This window comes from Dromaius novaehollandiae, chromosome 9, assembly GCF_036370855.1.
Source record: "Dromaius novaehollandiae isolate bDroNov1 chromosome 9, bDroNov1.hap1, whole genome shotgun sequence".
NCBI lineage: Eukaryota > Metazoa > Chordata > Aves > Casuariiformes > Dromaiidae > Dromaius > Dromaius novaehollandiae.
Genome location: NC_088106.1, coordinates 16,007,496 through 16,021,705, shown reverse-complemented (window position 1 = coordinate 16,021,705; position 14,210 = coordinate 16,007,496). Strand labels below are relative to the sequence as shown.

Here is a 14,210-nt window from a genome sequence, read left to right as displayed (position 1 = left end):
TGCTAAAATGCCAAATTTTCACTTGCTTGTGTTAGCAACCTTTGAGCCTGACCACTTGTTTAGTCAGGTACTGTAGCTGAGCTGGAAGCCAGTATTTAGCAGATAGATAATAAAGAGGAGCCATATCTGAGACATACCTGATACTGGGACAGTACTATGTCACTCTTGCACACAGTCAAATAAAAGTGAAAGTTTTTAACTTTTCTCTAAAGTGAATTAGAGGTGGTCATGTAGTAAAGTATTAGATATCATCTGGGAAATAGCTGAACTTATGGGTGGTAAGTATTCTGAAAAAACAGGTCATGAAAGCTTTCAAACTAGATGCCTCCATTGAGATAATTTTCATTCATTTGCTCTTCAGTTCTTTATATGGAAAAGAAATTGATATTGCTTCACTTAACATGGTTGTGAAAATCATGTTGTAGATTTTTTTTTATAGAGATGGGATAGGCTTTGTAGTAAAATCCACAAGAAAAGAGATACAGCTGTGGTTGTGGCATAAGTACAATGCTGTGTGATGAAGGTAATTGCAAAGTTCACTTTGTGCAGTGAATTATGCAAGTATTCAAATGGCAAAATAGTTTGATAACATAATTGAAGACTTATCACAATACAAGAGGGAAGCAAATTAAGTTTTTCTGGGCAGCTAATTCAGTTATGAGAGCTTGAGTTTCATGATCATTTTCTTTTTATAATATTTCAACATTAAGACCACTATTTTAAACACAGGAAATGTAAGTGTAATTGTTCTTAAATTAAATTTGACTTGCTTATATAGCCAAAAAGGATGCAACTTTGACCCTGTATGTCTGTTTTATTTTAACTAGCATCAACTGAATCTGAGTGAGCTGATGAGTACTTCATGTAATAAATTATGTGCACACAGGGATTTTCAGAAATGCCTTGGGAATTCAGTACTATAATGCTTATGTGGAGAGATGCTAATTCCTCTCATTGTGAACTGAAAATTAAATTTTTTTCTTTTGCAGGTGAAAATTAGAAGAGAGGTTCTGAAAAATACTACAGTAGAAAGTAAATAGAATAGAAGGCAGCTCTGGGTCTCTATCAGACAGTGAAAGGTTGAGGAAGAGATAAGGCCTATGCTGAGAACTACAGCTAGGGACTGATGTCTGATATAACACACAGACAACTTAGCCTGCTAAAAGCATTTCATTAGCATGACTATTACACAGGTATGCATATTTGCATGTGAAGCATTTAGTTTTAGGAGCTCTCCTTAAACTCACTGTTAGTTTTCTTTCAGTCAGGAAAAAAGAAAATTGAATTATCAATTGGGATAGAATGGGAGGAAAGGCACTGTTGAATTGCAAGAGAAAGTTGTACATTTTTGATTTAAAAGCATAACTTTAAAATTCTTAAACTTAAAATATATTTAGGGAAACCTTGCATTTAAAAAAAAAAAAAAAAAAAAAAAACCCTCCTGTGGCCAGACACCAATTTCTGTTTCTTAAAACTTTCACATTCTATTTTTATATGCTTTTAGCAGAATTTGACAGGAACGTGATCCTAGCCTTTGCAATAGTGAGGATGTCTAGCTCTTTCCCCATGTTCTAGTGAATGCAAATAGCTTTTACTATGCACAGTAAATGTTTTTTCTTCACTGGGACCTAAATCCTTTTCAGTAGATAACTTAACAAATATCCAATATAAAAAGACTTACCTGGAATAGTACTAGTTTTGTTGTGTCATCTGTAAAAGCCTTTTGGATGGTAATGGAGAATTCTTGTGCATCCACACTATTTCAGTCAGAAAATGCCTGGACATTGGGCATGTCCAATTTAGTGAGTCTGGTGGCTGAAATGGTCCCATAGCTGCAGAACACAATAATACATATTTCAAATGCACTCTCTTGTCTATTGATCTTGTAAATTATAGCATTTGCTTTCATATCCTCTAGAAGTTACACATAGATGATAGCCTTCCAGTGCTGAGAAAGTACTTGAAATGCAGACTGTACCTTATCTGCTTATGAATCAAGTTCTAAAAGTAAGATGCTACCAAATAGCTTCAGTATAGAGCTGTTTGGTAAATGGATTTTTTTAGTGCTTCTGAAATGCTTCCAGTACTTGTTAGAGGCAAATGAAACAAATAATTTGGAATATTAATCCATAATGCTTTCATATAATATTATGTAAAATTTGTTCACTTTTTCTCTAGCCTTGAATGCCAGTTATGCTAGAATTTTCTTCCTTTCTGAAATTTATTTGCATTTGGATTGAAATAAAAATAAAAGATCACTATCCTACAGAGCAAGACATGCCAATGAGAAGACCGCTTTTAACGTCTCCCTGACATCTACAGTTATGTGACAAAAACAGCCAGAAAAGCAATGATCAGTAGGCTGACTTTGTTCTTTCATAACACAACGCAAAAAAGTTAGGCCTCTGTCATGAGTTAAATTACTGAATACTTCATTTTACATTCCCGGTTTCTTAAATAACCCATTGATCTCTCTCATTTTTTTTAGAGGGCTAGATGAATCTACATTCTGTTCTTCAATTCATAATGAACACAGCACAGGACTGACAAAGGTGATACATGATTACAGGTAATGGTACAGTATTTGAGGAAAAACTGTTTTCATGCTATTATCTGTATTCCTAAAGTTTTACCAAAAGTAGAAGAAAATGAGGAGTGATTAATGTATAAACTGTTTAGCTGTTAAACTTTCCTCAGAAAAACCTGTCGGTAGGTCTACCTTGGAAACTAAACCAAAACTAAAAAAAGATAAGAAATGCAAAGATTTTTTTTTCCCTGTATATGTTGGATAGGAACCAGTCTCTGAAGTTGTGTTGGATTACTTTTCTCATGATGTTACTACAGTGAACAAGGGAATTGGAACTGTTTGAAGCTAATAGCAGAATGTGTCTATGACACTTTATTTTACTCTGCTTCTTAAAATAAAACTTTGAAATAAAATCTATACAAAAGTAGGAATACTAAGCAGTTATTTGCTGTTGTCCTCAACATTGGCAGGTATTCAGTCAAATTTGCCAGGAGATATAAAACAGAATTAAGTGTTTTTCCACATAACTTGTCTTTAAGTGGTAGAAACCGTTGCCACAACAAATGGTCATTGTTGAAAAGTGTGTATGGGTTCAAAGGCAAATAGACTGATTCACAGTAGAAAAGTCCATCAAGGACTGTTTAAATGGAAAGATCACATTTGTCTCAAGCTGTACATAACTGAAGGCTTGAAGGGAATGCCAGGGGAGATTACTCTCTTTCTTGCTTTCCTTCGAATCACTGGCTAATAGTTGCTATGACAGAGGGGGCAGTGTACTAGACAGGTTATAAAGAATTATTTTCAGAAGATAAGCCTAAAACTTCCCAGCTTGCAGGAGTTTGGGTTTCATTCTGAAAGCTTAGTTAGCTGCAGAGGAGTGCTCCATAGCTTGTATGAATCTGACCGTGGTTGGTTGGGGCTAAATGTCACCCACTTTTTAAATTCTGGTTGGCAAGAAGTAACTGAAATTCATTTTTAATTTTTTTTTGTTTGTTTTGTTTTAAACTTACTGTGTGAGCATTCGTGTTGAAGAGCAGAACTTAAGTACATAGAGAACTTAGTCTGAGAAATCTTTTGTGTGTGGCTTTAACGGTGCATAACATAGAGATTTCTTGTTTTTCAAACATGAACTGCAGGCTAGGATATATATTGTGAAAATGTAAATATGTCCTGAATTATTGCTGAATTATTTATTATCACATTAACAAAATTAGAATGGCTTGATTTCTGTTGCATTCCTAGCAGTTTTTTTGCAAATGAGATGTTCTTAGAGTTTAGAAACTGGAAGCCCCTGCTTGTTCTTTATTCCATTTTATGCCAATTTGTGGCTCTTTCTATAAGCCCTTAAGAACACCCTTTGAGGGGCTGCATCACGTCAATGTCATTTAATCAGCTCAGATACCATCAGAGGTTAGTTTCTTGCTCCCTCTTTCATGATTTGCCTTTGTTCCTGTGAAGAATAAAACCTTAAGATACAGAACCATGGGAAAACATGATCTTGCCCTTTTTGCAGGGTAAGAGTTAACATTCGTTTGAGCTTAAGTTAATGAGAGAAACAGATACTGGTTTTTAGAATGACAAGTTTAATAACACTGGAACTATACATAGTTTATAGGGAAATCTTATTGTGAATAACATTAAATATTAAGTTACAATTTAAACTGAACTTCAGAAATAATTATCTTCCTATTGGAAATGTGTAGTGTCTTACTAGATAGACTTTTTATTTTGATAGATTCCTTTTGAAACAATAAATGTGATAATTAAAAGGGTCACAGATTACATAACATTTTACTTTCTCATATTTATGGAATTATTTCAAAATGAGTAAGTCTTAAGTGTCTTTTTTGATCTTCCTTAATGCAGAAAAATATTCTATGGAGTAAATGAAATTGCTGTGAAAGTGCCTTCTGTTTTTAAGCTTCTGATTAAGGAGGTAAGATCTCTCTCTCTCTTCCTCCCCCCCCCCCCCCCCCCCCCTTGTTGATTTCAAATATGCAACCACTGGCTGTGTTCTCTCTCTGTTACTAGCCCAGGGAATATGCCTGAGAACATATTCATTGCATCAGATGGGTTCTCGCATATACTCTGCTTGACCTGTTCTATTTTCCTTGTATTGTATGGATTTGAATAACTGACTCGTTATCCATATGGTATAATAATAAATGGTACAACCTTTTGAACTAAGAAACCCTCCAACCTGACCTTATGGTGTAAGAATTTGAAATGTCAGTGCATTTATTAATGAGAAATACAAATAACATCCAGATTAAGTTAAGAATCATAACTCAAGTTGCATCAAATCCTCCTATAATTTTGCTTTGAGGTGTAGGGGAAAATGTTACAGTCTTAAAAGTGTGCGCTTATGTGCTGCTCTAGTGAGAACTGCTTTTGGGGAAGGTTGAGCAAGTAGTGAGAGGGAGCAGTTCAGGAAAACAAAATTATGTGTAAAGAACTGAAATCCTCCTCCTCCATGGAAGAGGAAGATTCTGACTGAGATTGCATATTACCTTTTGGTCTAACTTTAATATTCTATCATTTCTAGGTTCTCAACCCTTTTTACGTTTTTCAGTTGTTCAGTGTGATACTGTGGGTCGTTGATGAGTATCACTACTATGCATTAGCAATTGTGATTATGTCTGTAATATCCATTGTTAGCTCACTCTACACCATCAAAAAGGTAAGTTCAAAGCAAAAAAGTGCATATTCTCAGCTCTTTATTTACCACTTTATTTTGATTTGAAACTGGCTACAAATCTTTAAGAGTTTTTCAAAAGTATATATGTAGAATCTCGTTACGAGTTCTCCCTCTCCAAGTTGAAAGAACTTGGATCTAGGGTTCTGTTTGGGACCCATCTCTGCTGACTTTCCATGCTGTTGAGTCAGTAGCTTTGCCTGCCTCTTCACAGAAACACCACCTCACGTAAGTAAAACTTGGGGACAGAAATTTATGTACCTAGTTGTATTGGCAGTAGGGATTCCATCTTGCATTATTTTTTTTTCAAAAAGAAATGAACAAAGAGTTGAGTGCCAGCCGCACTTGTACGTTGTTAAATTGGTGATGCATTTTCTGTCTAGACTTAGGAGCTGTAGCTGGTGGAAATTAGTGGTATTTATTTTTAAACCGTAGACTCTGAATTCAAACTAGAAAAAGGGGGGGGGGGGGGGAGCGAGCTGCCTCTGAGTCATTAAAAGTAAGCCTCCGAAATTTGTTTTAAAACTGTTAAAACTCATACAAATTCATACAAATACTGCAATTTTTGTTTATGTGAATAAACAAGCAAGCATTTTTATAAATGTGTGGCAGTGTATATTTGCTCCCAGAATGCTTGTAAGAACAGGAACCTGTACAGGCTGGTACACATGAACTTTGACTGCAAAAGTTTCTTAAACTATTTTCAAGAGAATGTTTTCAAGTAATATTTTGTTGTGAAAGAATCTTAGTAAAGAATTTCATATATATATGTGTGTGTGTGTGTGTGTGTATATGATATAGAATTAGAATGTGTGTTTAGAAGATAAGCTGTGCTTTTAAATAATGAACTATTTTCTCTCCTTTGCAGCAATATGTTATGTTACATGACATGGTAGCAGCTCACAGCATTGTCAGAGTTTCCATCTGCAGAGGAAACCAAGGTAAGTTGCACAGGCAGTTTGAAAGGTTGAACTGTTCATAAAGTGCAAGTGTAAAAGTTGTTACACATCAGTTCGTTCTTTGATCAGCTTGAAATAACTGTATTTCTTAGCAAATTGGAAAGGAAAAGGAGAAATTGAAGTAGAACTGAGATAGGATAATAATCTGTTTAGAAATATCCTTCTAGATGGTCTTTTAGCCAGTATCAGGTTTGATCTAGATGAGGTGCTTTTCTGTTCGTGTTTCTCATATTTACCCCTCCCTGTATGTAGTTGTCATTGCAGTTTCTTTCTTGACTTAAAGATGCACATGCCTCTGACTTTTTTTCCATTATAACTTAATACCCAGCAGGAGCTGCAAGGTGATCCTTGGATACTACTGTGGTATCATTAGGGTACCACAGTAGTTGAAGATGTTTGAGTTCTGGTGTGTGACAAATTGTTGTGTAAAATATGCATTTGTTGGACCTATGCCTTTATACTGAACTTGAGTTAATTGTAAACATATTTTGTATAAACTTGACTCCTTACATGTGTTATGAGAAACTAAATCCATATGCTTCAGAGAATTTAATCTGTGGTGGAACTGGGTTACTGTTTATCAATAGTTTTCTTGTATCTTTTCAGCAACTTTTAGTAATACCACTAATAAAATGGAACAACATCTTAATTGTCACTGCTTGGATCTTAGCTGTGAAGCTCTTTGTGGGATTCTGTAGATGGTGGCTATTTTCAGGTAAAGTTGTTTGTGTTTTAACACTCAGAAATAGAAGAAATCCTTTCCACCGACCTTGTGCCTGGAGATGTCATCCTGATTCCATCTAATGGGATAGTTATGCCCTGTGATGCAGTACTTCTCAGTGGTACTTGCATTGTAAATGAAAGTATGTTAACAGGTAAAGTAAACTTGATAGTCTTTGTTCTGTGCAGATGAAAATGCTAGTTTATACCTTTGTGCATGCTTTAACATGCATCATGCTCTAACAGAAGTGGATATGTTTATTTTGCTTGAAATATGTATCTTCTTGCAATTACATGTTTCTGCTTATCTGCAATTGCTGCCTAGTACTACTTGACAACTCAGAAAATGAGTTTCTTGTTGGAAAGCTTTCTTGATAGTTTGTTATATTGCCTTTTGGCCTGATGGTGTTACTGGGAACAGGGCTGACTGAGTTCCACAGTATGTTTCTTTGGAAAAAATTTTGCCCAATTTTAATTGCTTCCAAGAATGAAGGTAGTGAGTAGAATGTCCTACTGTGTTTGAAAAACAGAAGAGATTATCTCAGGTTTGTGCCTGCATACCCTGAAACCAGGGACCAGAAGTAGCTGAAGGATAGCTACTGTACGTAGGATAGACCTTTTGTTATTCCTAGGAAAATCTGTCCGAACCTGGCGGCATGTAGAAAATCATAGTTACAATACTCCCAGTTACTGTGTTTTGTCAGATTACTTTCTTTGAATATACTTGCTGCTGGTAGTAACTGATAAAATTGTTTGCTGCCGTAGCCTTCAGTCACCAAAGGAGCTGAAAATAATTTCCTTAGGCTTCTAGTTATTCTGAGTGACAAGGTGAAGCATTGCAGCAAGAGAAAGCTTGTCTTGTTAAATGAGCTATATTTTTTACCTATCTGGTATGAGGGTAAAAGGCAGAAAGTCTGTATTGGAGAATAATGAAAGAATAGCAATTAGGATTTGGACAAGGAATCTAGTGAGTTGAGGGTGATAGGTCTCTCCTTGTAGCTTGTTGGTCACTGCCTTATAACTTGTTGACTGGAAGATGACTTCTTCCTTAACTCTGCTTCTGTGCTAGTAAAGTGGGGTTACATTGTGCTACTGAAGTGTTCCTGAAATTGCGAAGGAAAGTGACTATTCTTATTGATCTTAGAGATTCTTTTTTTTATTTAAGGTGAAAGTGTTCCTGTCACAAAGATTAATCTACCAAATCCTTCAGAAGATCCAAAAGCGATGGGAGATGAAATATACAGTCCAGAAGCGCATAAACGGCATACTTTGTTCTGTGGAACCAATGTAATTCAAACCCGTTTTTATACTGGAGAATTAGTCAAAGCTCTAGTAGTGAGAACAGGTATAGATTTTAACTTTATCACTTGTTAATGTACTATCCAGTTTTGTAGGTATATTTCACAGTGTGGTACTGAATGTTGCTAAGCTTGAGGAAATGACTACATCTCAAATAATTTGGTAAATAATGTCTCTTACAACAGTAAGAGAACTAGATAATGGCCTGGAGAGCATCAGTTGGCAAATGGGAAAGTGAATCAGTCTTTAGCCTCAATTTAAAACCTAATTGGATGCATTTTTGACTCTTTAGATGCGTTTACAGTGTTTTGGTTGAACTATGTATGCTATTCAAAGGTTTAGCACATCACTTAATTGCATGTGGGTGGTGGCGGAGAACCTCTTATTTACTAGAGTCACTGACAGTGCAAAGTGCTTTTCTTGGTCTCTAGTTTTGTCAAAGTAAATATCAATGTTTGCTTAAAAATCTGATTTGTATAGTCCTTTTCACAGCAATGCTTATATATACTGATATTTTAAAGGTTTTGTATTAGATTAGTACAGATGTTCTATTAAAAATAATTGCATGGACTAAAGTAGTTGAGGTATACTGTTTTACAAAGATGGTCTTCAGAAAATCACCATAAAATAGATGGATGTACATAAACTGTAATCCAGTAATCCAAGCTGCAGGAGAATTGGACTTAACTTTGCATTGAATAACATATTTTTAAAGCAATTTTCCAGTACCATTGTGGAATTACTAAAAAACATGTTGTCATGATTAAATGTTTGATTAGCTTTCTGCTACTTACTTAGATAAGTAACATCATCATAACTAGCCTCTTCTGTCTGTGATGTCTTCTCTTAACCTTAAATGTCATCTGTGTTCCCTATAACTTTTATTTTTCAAATATGAAGTTTTATGTACCCAACCTGCCATGGGTGTAAATATATATAGATAGGCTGTCCAGAGTGGTTACAGAAATGGACTGCTGAAGACTCATGTTACTTTTACTCTGCAGGGAGGTTTGTGTTTTTAAGTCTACTATCATAGTCTGGAACCCACAAGGAGGCAAACCAAGATGTCAAGGATGCCTTGACATCTGACGTCTCTTTAAAATCTGCTCTTTGCCCAGGACAGGTCAGAGTTTGCCCCTGTGCTATAAAAACGATGATGTTAGCCTTGTGGGCCTTGTTCAGATTTTGTGTATGGACAAGTGCACTTTTCCTAGTATGGCTATATAGAGAGGAGCAAAGGGCTATAAAATCCTTTCTGTTCGCCTGCCTGGTTTACATGGATAGCTGTTATGCAAATAGGGAATTCCCCACTCCGCAGAATTGCATAGGAGATACAAGTACTGGGACATCTCAGTCCAAAGATGTCTGATGTGAAGTAATTCTTAACTAGAGACACACAAGTAAAAATGCCTTCCTTTGAGGAAAGGGGAGACCCTGAAGAATGAAGGTATTCCAGAATTAAGTCCTTGGAAGGCTTCTTGGAGAGCATAACTCCGTATGCTTATGTGCAAAGATGTATGGTCTTAATCTTGTCTTAAATCAGGATTTAGAATCAGCCTACTGGAATTGTGGTTTCACAGTACTCTTTAGAATTAAGCCTTTAATATGATATGTATGACAATACAGGTGAAGAATGCACAAAATACTAATGAACTAAATTTATTCACTTTTAATTCTTTGCTCCTGAAACTCAGTTCATGGATGTGCTAATGTACTTCTCATTGTGTCTCCTCTTGTAAATGAATGCAAAACTGCTACTTTTTATAGAACAGAAGTGTTCACTGAAGCCATCTGTATGTCCAGTGCTTACTCAAGGCATCACATAAGGTTTTCATTTACTATTTTACCCTTGTGTGCTCTTAGCTTAGCCTGTATGGCTTAAGATTCTTCTATAAAACTGTTGGAAAATCAAAAGTAGTTCTTATTTTTCACTGCCATACTGAATTACAAAGCCTTCATTGCTAACTACTCAATTGACAACATATTGAACTTCTCTACATAGATCCCTAATTTGTCTTCTGCAATAGCAAATTCAAAGTTCGGAGGCTTCAAGCCTTAGTCTTGTGATGAACTCATCCCCTTTAAAACTCATGCACTAGCTGCTTTGTTCTGTTAGATTCTCATATGCCAAATATCAGCACAAGTGACTTGGCCTGTGCTGCGATGGCTTGCCGATTGAGAGGAGTTACCAAGGAGCTGTCGGTAGTGCCAGCAGACCCAGCATTGATACTGAGATTGTAGCAGTAGAGTCTGAAGTCTAAGCATATACAAAATGTTCAGACACTGGCCTTGGTCACTTCAGGTGTTGAGGCAAAGGTTCAAGGAGAATCCCAGGTATCTATTGATCATCTGCCTCCAAGATGCTTAAAAGTGTCTTGTTCCTAGCTTAGGTGACGTAATGGGAGCAAGAGAACGGTCCTCCAAAAGGGGATTCAGAGCACTGTATTTTTTTCCCCCCGAATCCTTTTTTTTCCCTGACTGTCAGAGGAGCCTATACAGACTTGATGTTTAAATGCTTAAAGTTGGACTCTGTTAATGAACTTTGTTTTCTTTTCACAAAGACTGGCACAATTAGACATCCAATAAATATACCCACTGGCTCTGCACTATAAGGGGCAGAGCAGAAGCAAAATGCTGTACAACCAATTCTGCCAGCCCAAACTGTTTGGATACTGCATCTGTAAAAGAAGGGTTGGTTTGTATCAGCAATATGTTCTTTCCATAATACAGAAGTACTTAGTGCCACATACACCTATGTTTTTGAAGCACCTTAATTACAGCATTTCAAAATATGTTATTGTATATTGAGAAACTATCCTAATGAAATAAGTAACTTAAGGTTTTTTGATGTATTTGAATAGTTTTGCTGCTGTTTATACTTTTAATAACTTATTCCTTGTTATTTATAGGCTTTAGCACGGCTAAAGGACAACTTGTTCGTTCCATACTGTATCCAAAGCCAACTGATTTTAAACTCTATAGAGATGCCTCTTTGTTTCTCCTGTCTCTGGTAGTGGTGGCAGGCATTGGCTTTCTTTACACAATTGTCAATAGCATCTTACAGGAGGTATGTTTTCGTTTCACTGTGTTCTTGTCCACAACTGCTTCATCTTAAAAAAGGGTTGATCATGATTTCCAACACACTTCTTCAGAGGTCGAGAAACAATTATGTGGAAATGCTTGATTTCTAAGTGAAAAATTCTTGTCTTTATTTTCTATCAATGCTGGGGGGGAAAAAAGCTTAGTGAGAGCAAGATTCAGTAGAAGAGCAGAATTTGACTATATTACAGTGAAATCTGAGTTTGTTGCCTCAATTTCCACTGACCCAATTTCTAGATTTTATCTTTATTTTATATGAGTACCATGTGACTGATATCCAGTTGGAGAAAATTGGATATGGAAAATGTAAAGCATGATGCAGGGGAAAAAAATACAGAAATCAAAGTATTTGACAATTTCATAATTCTTTTCTCTCTGAAGAATTGTATATTACTTAGTCTCTCTTTAAATAATGTATTTGCAAGGGTGAAGAGTGAAAACTTAGTTATGGGTTATGGATGTTTCATGACTGGATTGTCATGGCTGCTTATCGGTGAAGATTGTGTTAGGTTCTGGGCACTCCAGAACCTGCTATGCTGGGGAAAGCGATGCATGGATTTTTACCTTTAACAATGATGTAACACTTCAGTGAGACAGTGAATTGTTTAAATAGCAGATTCTTGTTCATTAACTTTGATCTTTATTGCAGGTTCCAGCCCATACCATCATCATCGAGTCTCTTGACATTATCACTATCACAGTGCCTCCAGCACTCCCTGCTGCCATGACTGCTGGCATTGTTTATGCGCAGAAACGGTTGAAAAAAATTGGCATCTTCTGCATCAGCCCACAAAGGATAAATATTTGTGGCCAGTTGAATCTTGTGTGTTTTGATAAGGTTGGTTGAATTTTGAAACTTTGGTACCTGAAAGGTGGAATGTGCAGTAAAAAGAAATCCAAAAAGAGTAGTAACTGCAGTGAAATTCATTACCTTGGAATAAGTTATATAAGTTTTGTTAGTTTGGGGTCTTCAGTATTTGCTGTCAGTTAATTTGCTTAATTTAGAGTCTACTCTAAAAGTTTTTAAAATATGAAGCTCCTTTCTTATCTTAAGACTCCAAGTCCTAATGTATTAGTGGCACCCCAAAAATGTGAGAGTAGGAGACTCTGAGGTTTGTTTTGCACATAGACTTCTAGAAAATTTCAGGTTTAAGTCTGAGGTCAGACTTGTTTCTCATTTTCATTTATTTCGAATTAAGAGCCAAACAAGTTTACTTCAGTCATGTTTCTGCTAAGAAATAATAAAAGCCATTAATACCACTACTCAGAATCCTTTTCTTTTAGCTAATTCTAGAATAAGATTTCCTTTCCTTCTTAGAATTTATCTAAGATTTTAAGTATCCACACTAAATGTATTATTTCCCTGGTACATATGTTCCAACTGCTGTTCTTAACTATGTAAGTAACTAGTACGAAGGGTTTAGTGTTTGTTTTTCCCCCAGCATGGGCTGTTTGCCCTTTTGTCCTTTTTCTGTTTCAGAAGGTAATGTAAAACACTTTCATAGATTACGCATGCGCACACACCAGCCCTCAGAGTACAGAGGGGATGAGCTCTCACCTTTGGACTTAAGGGCCTGTCTCCCTTGTCCTGTCCCCAAGCAAGGACATGATTTTTTTGAGTGTTTTTTTAAAAAGTACTTCACAAAACTGGAACTTATTTATTAGTAAAAAGCCAAGGAGATGCTTGAATTTTCTGTTCTAAAATTTCCTTTTTAACGTGAAAGTGAAATAAAATGTATTGTTCAGCTGTAGTTTGGGTTGTTACCTGTTAATTTTTGCTTTACATGAGGATAACTTGGTTCTGAAAGCTTTTTCTCTTTCAACTCCCTTTGATATCTTTTTCAGACTGGCACACTTACTGAGGATGGCTTGGATCTTTGGGGAGTTCAACGGGTGGAAAGTGCTCGGTAAGAATAAATGAGAATTAATAACAAATATGATACCTGATTGTGCTTGAACAGCTTCTGCCAAATAGAATAGAAGACTCAGTGTGAGCTCAAATGTTTGCATTTGTAATGGGCTATAAGAATGCAAGTGAAAATATGGTTTAGAAGTAATGAAAAGTTAATAACTCTTTTTTAGCAGTCTGTGAACTAGAATTTAACTGGTTAAAGTCTGAGACCCCGTTAGGCTCATAATGCAGAGATGATGCCATTTAAATTTGGCATGTTTCCTTAATTCTGCCCTCTAAAGTGATGCCTCTTTGGGTGGCTAAAATGAAATGGCATAGCTAATTGAGTGACATGCAAAGCGGTAAGAGGCCTCTGTGGAAGGAAATCTAACCAGAGAGTGAATTAAGACAGAATTTTTGAAGAAACCAAAAGAAGTTGTGACTGTATTTCTGAAGATTCCAGCCCAGAGTCTTAATCTGTTTTCTGTGATGTGTGAAAATACATATAAAGAGACTTGTGCAGTCAATTTTCTTCTGTTAATCTAAACAAACCATTTGAATTGGCTCCTAATAAATAATTATAGTGCTAAGTATATTATAACTTCATTGTTTTAGTTTCCTTTTGCCGGAAGAGAGGGCTTGCAGTGAGAGCTTGCTGAAGTCTGAGTTTGTTGCTTGCATGGCGACTTGTCATTCCCTTACAAAAATTGAAGGGGTACTTTCTGGGGACCCACTTGATTTGAAGATGTTTGAAGCAATAGGATGGGTAAGTGTTTGCTTGTTTCAAGAAAAGCAACATTTGTAAGTTCAGTAATATGAAGCTTCCTACACCATGATGTACAAGATACACCATTATATGCCAGTTCAAGTTGTAACTTTAAAATGGTAAATTTGTGACAATGCTTATGTGTCACTGTAAAAAGGAAGTCTTAATATGAAAGTGTTTCTAAAACGTATTTGATGCAACAATTCATAAAACGTAGAGAATTTAAACATCTAATTTACTGCTTTCTGATGCTG

At 36.0% G+C, this 14,210-nt stretch overlaps 1 protein-coding gene across 4 annotated transcripts in view; it reads left to right on the top strand.

The window, feature by feature from the left end:
• The window catches only part of ATP13A3 (ATPase 13A3), a 65,563-nt gene that overhangs the window by 29,740 nt on the left and 21,613 nt on the right, over nt 1-14,210 (top strand). For all 4 annotated transcript variants that reach the window (XM_064516814.1, XM_064516810.1, XM_064516812.1 and 1 more), the window contains exons 7-16: nt 2,489-2,569; nt 4,394-4,463; nt 5,073-5,207; nt 6,091-6,163; nt 6,925-7,056; nt 8,067-8,246; nt 11,110-11,267; nt 11,949-12,137; nt 13,145-13,206; nt 13,806-13,956. In XM_064516814.1, coding sequence (XP_064372884.1) covers nt 2,489-2,569; nt 4,394-4,463; nt 5,073-5,207; nt 6,091-6,163; nt 6,925-7,056; nt 8,067-8,246; nt 11,110-11,267; nt 11,949-12,137; nt 13,145-13,206; nt 13,806-13,956 — 1,231 coding nt within the window. The remainder of the gene's footprint in view (nt 1-2,488; nt 2,570-4,393; nt 4,464-5,072; nt 5,208-6,090; nt 6,164-6,924; nt 7,057-8,066; nt 8,247-11,109; nt 11,268-11,948; nt 12,138-13,144; nt 13,207-13,805; nt 13,957-14,210) is intronic.